This window comes from Falco naumanni, chromosome 1, assembly GCF_017639655.2.
Source record: "Falco naumanni isolate bFalNau1 chromosome 1, bFalNau1.pat, whole genome shotgun sequence".
Classification (NCBI taxonomy): domain Eukaryota; kingdom Metazoa; phylum Chordata; class Aves; order Falconiformes; family Falconidae; genus Falco; species Falco naumanni.
Window position 1 is genome coordinate 98,471,895 of NC_054054.1, and position 10,364 is coordinate 98,482,258.

Below are 10,364 nucleotides of genomic sequence, written 5' to 3' on the forward strand. Positions count from 1 at the left end.
TGTGCTGGGGGTGCACAGCCTCCCCCCTGTCCTCTGTGGCAGTTCTCCCTGTTCCCATGCAGACACCTGGCCTTGAACAGGCAGCGCGGTAGAAAGCTAAACATGTTAAGTGATGGGACTGTGTCTCCTTGGTGCTGCAGCACTCCTAGGCAATGCGTGTGTTCCTGTGAGTGTGATGTTGGAGACTGAGCTGCTGGAGGTGGCCTGTTCCCATCTGAGGCTGTTGCTTCTTCAGGAGCTGCTCCCAGTTGTAGAGGAAGCAGAACTGTCAGTGATACATGCTACCTCCCCTGAGGTATCTCAGGTTATCAGGGATGCTCAGTCCAGTTTCACTTGTGATATCCAGCATTAGAAATGCATTTTCTGTGCTCCCAGACAAGCACTTTAAGTGTGACAACTGATAACCAACCATTTTAGTAGCTACTGAAAGCAAGAGCTTTGCCAAAAGAAATAAAAATTCAACTAAATAAGGAAGTCAGCTATATTCAGTCCTTTTGCTGCCTGGACATCTTTTTTAATTCCTCCCTTTGAAGCAAGGGCTGTGACTGGGGCAGGGGGAGGAGGCAGTGGTGGCGTGGATCCCACTTTCCCTGCCCTGATGCAGTAGAGCACTGGACCCCTTGGGATCACCGTGGTGCTGCCACAGATAGAACCAGGCAGAAGGGGTGAGTGCTGTGGAGCAGAAAGCTCCTGTCTGCTGCTGGGGGCCACCTCCCACCACAGTGTGTCCTGCTGCTGCCCTGGCAGGTGGGGGAAGCCACCTGTCCTGTGGCCTGAGACCCCTCCATGTGGGGCTGGAGCACCTCACCATTGCTGCACCTCCAACCCCCTCTTCTCCTGCAGCAGGTGGCTCCCAAGGGCTGGCAGGGCTGGTACTTTGCCACCCTCTGCCTTACTCCAAAGCTGCCTGCAGACATGGTGCTTCTGCCCAAGCAGCTCCTGTGGGTGACTGGAGCCACCACCCAGCCCCCTCCACTCAGCCTTTGGGACTGGGTGTTGGATGAAGGGTGAGGGGGATGGAAGATGAAGCAAAACAGATAATCCTCAACACTGCCTGTTAGAAACAGCTTCCACGCCGATTACAGAGTACTTCCCAGGAGCCATTTACCGATTGTGCTGCTGGTGCTGCTGTCAGCCCGTGACCCTGGGTAGCTCTGTGGGCTTGGTGGGCACGGGCAGGCGCTGCTCGCTTCCAACAGTGCATCATTTCACTTGCTTCACGGCTGGATGCATTTTGTGTCTCAGAGCAATGAATTTTTAATGTCTAAAAAATGTCCATCATGGGAGATGGTCTCTGTTTAACAGGTTCACCCCCATGCCTTGTGAAGTGCAGTCAGCGAAGCTGCTCACTGAAGCTGTATTTACGCTGGTTTGCTCCCCTCCCTCAACCTCACAGGTATTTCCTGGCAGGCTTTATCCCGCCTTACTGGCAGCGTTAGGTTCCAAGACAAGCTGCTAAAATTTACCGTGCTCTCTTCTGCTAAAAGCATACAACTGGTTCCTGCTGGGCACCTGGAAGCCTACTGACGTTTGGAATTTCTGTCAGTGCTCGTATTTTTTACTAGCCTCAAGTCCACTTAGGTGCTACCAAGGCAGGATGAGGGGAGTTTTTTAGTATATATGTTTATATAGCACTTCAACATTCACAGATTAAATTCTCACACTTTAAACTGTCAGCAGAGGACCTTTATCTGCCATCTTCCTGTAGATGAGAGATGCCAGGATAAACCAAACCCAGGCAGAGCTGGGGCAGGAGAGGAAGGAGGGACGTGCCTGGAGCAGCAGATTTTGCAGTGTGTGTCCTTGAGGAGAAGACTTGTTTTCCTGCTGCTCCAACTTATGGACTCCTACTCACCTCGCAACAAGTGTGGATCCAGACCCAGCAGTTCACATGTGTTTTACATCTGCATTTGATTAAATAAATCATCTGTGATGGAAGCCACACATCTGCTCTGGCTAACTGATACAAGATGCAGGCTCTGGAACAATCACGAGCCCAGTTCCAAGTCTGTGCCAAAATACATTCTGCCCCTCCCTGCAGGGCTGGACGAGTAATGGAGATAACCCTCCCCCCTCTGCAGCCCCCCAGGCATATCCCCAGGGAGACTCTGCCAGCCAGAGCACCTCACACAACCCCAACGGCGCTGGGTTTTACCGTTATTTCCCTCTGACTCTGCACTGGAGGAATATTTAAGTCTTGTCTAAATCCAGAATACAACTTAAGCTAGTCAATATTTGACTCTGCCAGAAACCTCACATGTTTTTATTATTATTTTATTAATATAGTTGGGGTTTTTTTGCTGTTTTTCTCTCATTTTGAAAGCAAAGGCAATCCTGGTGTAGCACACCCATCTTTACCCTTCAGCTGCTTGAAAAACTTTTGAACGAAAGGCATTATACAAAAGAACAAAGTACATTCCAAGAAAATAATTATATAAAATTTTAATTTGTTTTAATTTATTTTGTACAGAACTAGGCAAGCTAGGCATTCAGTTTTAGTCTGAAATAAAATGAAAGCTCAGAAAACACAAGCTGTAGCAACACCTGGGACTCCTTTGCTTTGTTAGAGGCCTTTGGGTCGTAGCAGATCTACAGCGACTCTTCCTTTCCAGCAGCTTCACACTCGCTCTGCCCCACTGTTGTGCCTCTGTCCTGTTGGACAGCACGGAGGAAAGAAGAGACATACCCTTGGGACTACACAGTTAAATTAAAAAAAAAATATCTTCTTAGGCCAGAAGAGTATTTCACCCTCCAGTCAAAGGACTGGACTGGACATACGCTTTCAAGGTTTTCACTTTTATTGGGAATGAAACACAACCATCTAAAAAATATTTTAGAAAATTTATTGAAAACTGACATACAAAGGGTGATTTGGTCCCAAGAGAAGACAGACCAGAATCAGATATTCCATAACTCAAAATAAAGTTTTACCTAATACTGCATCACATTTGCCATCCCGCTTGTAAACAGCTTTAATGAAAGTCTTTTAAGGAAGCCAACAACAAATGAAACTCTTACAAACACAAAAGTTTGAAAACACCAAGTAGCTGGTTCTCTCTCTCCAAGTGATTGCTACGGCAAGAATCTTGCTCAGTCCTCCTAGATACTCGATTCCTGCCCTGCTCCACTTCCATCAACTCAAACAATTCAAACTTCTCTCCTATCACAAGGGGATTAACAAATTACCAAAAAATTTAGTGTTTTCTACCAAAACCAAATTTCTTGGATGCAGTTTCTTCCCATCTCATAGTCTCTGTCAATAGTCTACTGCTGTATTCTTGTTTCAGATGGCAGAATAACAGGGGTCAGTGATGCCATGAGCATCAAACAATTAAAAGGAAACACACTTCTGAACATCAACCTTTGGTACAAACATAAGAGCAATAAAGTATGCTTAAAAGCCAACTGCAAAAAATTCTGCAAATTTGATACACAATTGAAATTTTTCCTCTTAAAAATCCCTGCCTTGAGATGTATTTAGGCCTCCCAGTTTTATACATCTTTTGTTGCCATTTTAGTGTTGCTGAGATGGTTTTGTCAAATTTTTTGAATTGTTTATCCTTTCTTTTCAGTTTATTTAGGATTCAGAGCTATCAGCTAAAACAGTTCCAACCCTGAGGTTTCGTTACAATCCCGCAAGTTTAAAATCAGGCTGTTATTTGGAGGCACCACATTTTCCCCTGGCAGTGCCTACAGCCTTCTCCAAACTGCACTGCTTTACTTTATACTCAAGCAACGTAGCACGTCAAAGGCTGTAGATTTTAAGCATGTTCAGCAGCTTAGTAATATATGAGAAATGTTACGCAGTACACGCAAGAGATTTGTAACAGACTCTTAGATGAAATCAGACATAACAGCAAGATAAAGCTGCATATGTTCTTCCAGAATGGTAAATTTATACACCGGTTTTCAGAGTAATACCTATTCACGTTGGAATGTTTTTAGGGAAGCTCTGAAACGTTTTAGCAAGAGACAGCAAATTTCACACAGCCTTCGACGAGAGCAGCAAGATCGACAGGTTTTAACAAACAGGGGTACCTTTTGAACAAAGCTGCTGCTGTCAGCCAAAAGAAAAGAAAGGATGACTGCGAGAAGCTTGGTTTTAAACTATCAACTATGGGTTATTCAACAGTTATCCAACAAAAATACCATCACAAAGATTATCAATTAGCTGTGCAAAAGAAGAGTAGATTTTCTTACGCAAACAGCTGCGTTATTGTGGACTTGCTCCTTTACGTCAGCAAGATGTCAAAGCCAGACTGGGATGCTAGCGCCCTGAACTGAGCCTGCTACAGGGAAAGGAATTTCTTACAAAAAGCCTTAATTCTGTTATCTCTGAGAAAGCTCAAGGACTTAAGAACGCAAGGTAAGATCCTTTGCCTTGTTTAAGGGCTTTAAGCGTAACAGAACTGTTGTGTACTGAGGAAAGTTACAAGCAGTAGCCAAGTGAGGATCCCTTTTCTTAACACACTGAATTCTTTTGGCATACACATCTGTATAAACTACATGATGTTATGTTAATGGCACATGCTCTGGCTAAGTTTTAAGTCTAGATTCCCCCAGGAAGAAGACAACCATCATCCTTACTTCACCACCAATGCCAGCAGCCTCAAATCTGGGACTTGGTTACAGACAATAATCAGCATTTGACCCTCTTTATGCTGGAAACCAGCTCCCTGTTATCTGATTTACTTACCATGTTTATAAAAATTAAAGGATGCCTGTTATTTAAGCAAAAGGTACACTGTCTTCAACTGACTTGCCAACTCAATGCATACAAAAAAAATCACAGCACAATGTAAAATGTGAATCAATCTACCAAGAACTACTTTTCTCTGGACTTTGGGAAAGGGGGGCATCAAAAACCCACAAACACAATTTAGGAGCCAGTGAATCAAAGATGACTAAAGTTATTAAGTATCTTGCAAGTTAGTAGCTGATTTTACTTCATACAAAACAAGAAGCCTGTGCTCAGCTGTAACATTCCTTCCCTACCACACCACAGATGTGTAATTTCTACATTTGAGTGGACATAAAGTACAGACCAGCCACAGATGAAATACTGTGGAAAGCTGTACTTCCAAAGTGACTGCTTTTCAATCTGCGACTGAATGCAAAAGTGTTTCTTCCTTTCCATACCTTTTTGTAATCCAAATTAAACCAACTGACCAAGCATAGCATGGGCACCAAAGTCTTAATGGCTCAGTAAATGAAAGATGTAGCTTAAGCCACAGTTACATTCAATATTTGGATTTTTAAACTTTACCAAAAGACAATTAAGAGGGTATTTCACCATTAAGCAAAAAGGAAAGCTAATTCCTTGTTCCAAAGGCCTCTGGATTACCTTCTCAGTAAAACCAAGACTATTTAACAGATTGGAGCATGGAATCTTACGGATTTTTTCAGTTCCCTTGTGTCTGGCCAATCCACATTCTTATGATTGTTAGTAGGAAAACCCAAAACAAATAATAAAACTTCAGATTCACACATCAAACCAGAATGAAAGAAGGAATCAAAAAACAGCAACAAAAAACGCCAGAAGATCACCACTTCCAGTCTGAAATCTGGCATCTACAACTCCATCTCTTCTTCTGCACACCCAGAGGTTCCCAAACCAGCATACTGATCTGGAGACATCGCAGTCTGTTGTGATTCAGGGAATGTTTCAGTCTGTGCGTCAAAAGCAGCTCTTGGCGTTGACTGCTTAGCTTGACACCCTTCTGTACTCTGCTGCTTAACGTTCTTAACAGAAACAGACTTCAGTTTATCTGTGAGAAATTCAGGAAGAGGTTTCCAAAGCACCAGCTCCATAGACGGACGGCTCCTAGAAGAGATGGAGTCTCAGTTAAACTTCAGTTCTCCAATCACAACTATTAAAACCAGTGAGTTATCTCAATCCTTTGTGCTAGTCTGGAACTCTTATTCCAGAGTCCATTTTTTTTTTCTTTCCCCCTATTAAATTTCCTCTTCCTTAACTAGTTCCATTACTTCTAGTTCTAACCCTGTATTTTCTTTCTTTTCTTTTGTACCAAACTCGACGACCACTGTTGGTCACAATTTGGGACCACCTTCTTTTGGAAACGCACATACATAAAAATCAAGATACAAGGGTTTATTCAACAAATTTCACTGTGTAGAAACGAGGAGTACAAAACAGACAGCTTGATGACCACCAGTCACACTTAACTTCTCTTTTACATTAGTTCTTCCTATTTCTGACCAAACAAATGGTCTGTTACACCACATGGGCTGCACCGTGCATTAACCAAGGACATCTCCACAAACATGAGACTGGGTCTCTCTTCTCATTTGCATGTGTTAGCTACATAGCACCATGATTTCCTCCAGAACTTACATAGATTCTATTATTTTCTTTGTCAGGCCTTCACCAAAATCCCTCTTCATCCCTTTTTTAAGGGTATCTGACAGGATAAGAGTGGGCAGATTGCTAACATTTCCATCAGCATGAACTTCCTCATCTTCATCAATTATCCTAGGAATGGAGGGGGAAGAGGGAAATAAACACTATTGAGCATACTGTTAACAGGCACATCCACTGCAGACTACAGTTACATCTACGTGCGCTGCACTGTGCAGTGTAGGGATCTGACCCAGGCTGGGTACCAGAAGCAGCGGGGCCACGTTAACACCAGTCTCTCTTGGGCCAATACACCCTAAGAACGACCGTCACCACAGAAGCCGCTTGAGCAGCTATGCCACTTCTGGTACCTAAGCTAGCTTTGTTATCCCTGCATCATCCAGCAGCACGCAACGCAGGTATCCACTATGAGAAAATAAATAAATTCACTTCAGGGGAAACTGTATGATTCAGTCACATTACAAGAGCGAGTCTCAGTTATGCCATAGTTTCACCGGCTTGATTCCCCGTACCTTAACTCTGCAAATCATTGAAAAGCTGCTGAATACAGTTCTTAACCTTCAGTGACGTTGCACCAATTTCTCAGAGATTAAAAAGGCACAAAAAGTTGAAGCATTCAGAACAAGCCAGAGTTATCTTCGCTGGTTTTGGTAAACTTTTTGAAGAAAATTTAGCAGAGTAGCTGGGAAGGATGGGGAACAATCCTCCAAGAGGTCCAAAGCAGACTTTGTAATGCAAATATAGCCAGATAATACAGACATATATCACTGATTCACCCATGAAAAAATAAAATAATCTAACAGTACCTTGGTTCCCTTCACGCACCATCTATGAAGTAATCATCTAAAAAAAAATCTTGTTTTATAATTTATAAAACTTTTGGCTTTTCTAACAACTGTCTGCAGTAGTCATTTTAGGTTTTTTGGAATACTAGCTCAACTGCAATCAACCGATACACATACATGTGACATTCCCAGAAATCTTTCAAAGGCAAGAACGCACAGTGCATTTGTTAAATGCTGGCAAGTGAGTGCCTGTAGCCACCCCATCACCCCCGTATCATGCTATCTGGTATTTAACAGCAAGATGAACCTCAGCTTTATTGCATATGTGCAGAGAGATGTCTCTGGTCCATGCTACTTTCTACCTTGACAAATTCACATCTACCTCGAGCATTTAGAAGTATTAATCACTGAACAAGCTGCAGCTGGTTGAAAAAAGTTGTTCACTGGTCAGACTTGAGCTCATCAGTTAAAATCTGAGCTCTGGCTACTCACAAAAGAGCATAAAACCCCATTACGGTACACCGATGGTACACAGTGATTGTGAAAAGGTGGTTATTTCTTCACGATCTCTTGCTCTAGCACCCTCAATTTCAGATCACAGTACCACCCCCAAGACTCATAGGACCATAAGTAGCCTAAAAAGGAATCACTCGAACAGAAGGTTAATCTCAGACTTACAGTACCATTATCAAACTGCTAAGTGCTAGATTTACCCCTTAATGCCCACCAAAAAAGGGAAAGCTCAGCAAAGCCAGGCTACTCAATCCCTGCATTTACCTGTCCTCAATTTCCTGAAGCTTCCTGCGAGCAACCTCGCACTGCTGTTCCCCCATTGTCTGATCCATTTCTTCACAGGGAATTTCTAACAGGGCAGTTTCAGGACCGCTGCCACCATACTGACTTGCCACCTCCCCAGCTGCCTGCTGACCTGCACAGAGAATCCATTCTTCAGTGTTGGGATTCAAAGGACAATTTTTGGCTCCTGTCAGTCTCTTCTTCCGCACAGGACAACTAGGAAACAGTAAGTTTACAATTGTCAAAAGAGAAAAGCAGCATTCTACAGGAAAAAACATTACAGAAAGTCATGTGCATGTCAACAGATTTGACATACTATGGAAACACAACCTCCACAAAGAAAACAAATCCGCGTTGCTCTTCTTAAAATGCAGGTACCCATAAAAGAAAATCAGTGCTACACAATTAATTAGGTAACTGAAATGGATTTGGGGTCATGTACAATTCAGGGAAAGCTTTCCAAATGCAAAGAGTGATAGAGGTTCCCTTTGTGCATATTTTGTAGATGGGATGTGCTCAAATCTTTACAGAAAAGAAAAAGCAAATTAAGATTCTTCAGGCTATAAAAGACAAATTTAATTTACCCTTCTGCCTCTTCTTCTAGCTTATGCTTCTTTCCACAGCGAACAGAGACACTGCAAAAGAAAAATGAATGGTCATTTAACTTCTGATTATAACTTCCAGTGACGCTGAAATTTTCAAGCGATATTTTCCTCCCTTTTAAAATTTCACTTGCAGCTAAGAGCCACCATCACAGTGTATCACCGGCTGGGAAGGGAGTGGAAGTTCTGGATAATAAATGACCACTTTGCTCCAAAGAAAGTCAAAGTCAGCTGTAATTACTCTGTTCTCTGAGCAGATTTCCATGCTACTTTCTCCTCTTTTACATTATTTATTTTTTCCATACAGGACAAGAGCAATTTTTGACAAAATGTTTCAAGAAGCAACACATGATCCAACTTAAGTCTCTTAATACACTGTCTCACAGTGACATACGCTAATTAAATAGGACTAAACAACAACATTTAATGGAATAATTTAAGTTTTTTGTGCTCACGTATAAGAAAGGGCAAACTAAAACAAAAAAGTCAAAAAAAGTACATAAATTTAAAAGCATGTCAAGATGTTGGTAAACTTAATCACGTTTCTCTCCTTTTAGAAGGCCTCTTCATCCCCACCAACAAACTTCAAGGCCGCCAAGACGAGCGCAATACGATTCTAACATTGTACAAGCAAAACACTGCCAGGAGAAAAACAAATTCCAACCCGCCTTGAAAAGAAAAGTTATTTCACGGCGCCAGCGCAGCTGAGCCATCCGCTCCCCCCGCCCCTGAGCCAGGGGTTGGCACTTACTGGCCGTGGCCCGGCGGCAGGTGCAGGCCGTGCGAGGGGGCCGCGCTAGTGAAGGAGCCCACCGGGGCGACCGTCAGGCCCTCGTTGTAGCTTCCCAGCGCGGCCAGCGAGGCAAGGTCGAGGCTGCTCTGCAGGTACAGGCCGGAGGAGCGGCCGCCGTCGGCACCATCGCTTCCGTTCCCGGCCATGATCATCACGGGCGGCTGGAAATGGCTGTGGCCGACGGCTCCGGGCGGCGGGTCGTGCCGCGTCCCCGCCGACGGGCCGTGGCGCTCAGGGGCAGCGGCCGGGGCCTGGGGAAACTCCACGGCAGGGCCCGCAGGGAGGCCCGGGCAGGATCTGCCCAGCGCCGCCATGTCCTGCTGCGGGGAGGGAGAGGCCATCAACGCCGCGCGTCCGCACCGCCGAGCGGGGCGACCACCCCAGAGGCCCGGGGCCGGCTCCCCCCCGCGCTACCGGACACCCCAGCCCGCAGCCGCCCGCCCGCCGCCGGCCCCAGGCGCTCCCGCTGGGGTCGAGCTCCGCAGCCAAGGTGAGCGGGCCCCGCCGGCCGCCCCGGGCTCCTGCGGGACTTGGCCCGCCCCGCCGCAACCCAAAGGCACGGCTGCTGCCCGCCCCCGCCCGCCCGCGCCGCGGAGCGCTCACCGCCGGGCCGGGCCGGGCCCGGGGCTGGGGGCTCCACCAGAGCCCGCGGCCCTTCCAGGCCTTTCGCCGCGCTTGGAGAAGGTGCCGCGGGGCATTCTGGGAGCTGTAGGCCCGGGCGGGCGCGGGGCATTCTGGGAGCTGTAGGCCCGTGAGGCCGCGGCGCATTCTGGGAGCTGTAGGCCCTGGAGGTCGCGGGGCATTCTGGGGGCTGTAGGCTCGGGCGGCCGCGGGGTGTGAAGTCCTCGCCAGCGCCGTGGCTGTGGCGCTCATGGGGCAATGCGGGCCCCTGGGGTGGGAGGCCCCGGCTCTCCCTGGCCCCGGCCCCGGCCCTCCCCGGCCCCGGCCAAGCCTCAGCTCCTCAGGGAGCCTCGAGACAGAGCTGCTCTTGTCTGTGGTCTTGCGTAATC

At 46.1% G+C, this 10,364-nt stretch overlaps 1 protein-coding gene across 3 annotated transcripts; it reads right to left on the bottom strand.

The window, feature by feature from the left end:
• Window positions 1–2,829: 2,829 nt before the first annotated feature.
• CCDC117 (coiled-coil domain containing 117) lies at window positions 2,830–10,227 on the bottom strand. 3 transcript variants are annotated; one of them, XM_040611479.1, is made up of 6 exons: window positions 9,958–10,227; window positions 9,313–9,671; window positions 8,544–8,594; window positions 7,942–8,175; window positions 6,356–6,493; window positions 2,830–5,824 (listed from the first exon to the last, which is right to left on the bottom strand). In XM_040611479.1, the coding sequence occupies exons 1-6, from the start codon at window positions 10,225–10,227 to the stop codon at window positions 5,572–5,574; spliced, it is 1,305 nt and encodes a 434-aa protein (XP_040467413.1). In that variant the 3' UTR covers window positions 2,830–5,571. The 3 variants fall into 3 exon arrangements, with proteins under 3 accessions (XP_040467413.1, XP_040467403.1, XP_040467423.1); XM_040611469.1 differs by having other exon boundaries at window positions 9,313–9,674; XM_040611489.1 differs by lacking the exon at window positions 6,356–6,493 and having other exon boundaries at window positions 9,313–9,674.
• Window positions 10,228–10,364: the final 137 nt, after the last annotated feature.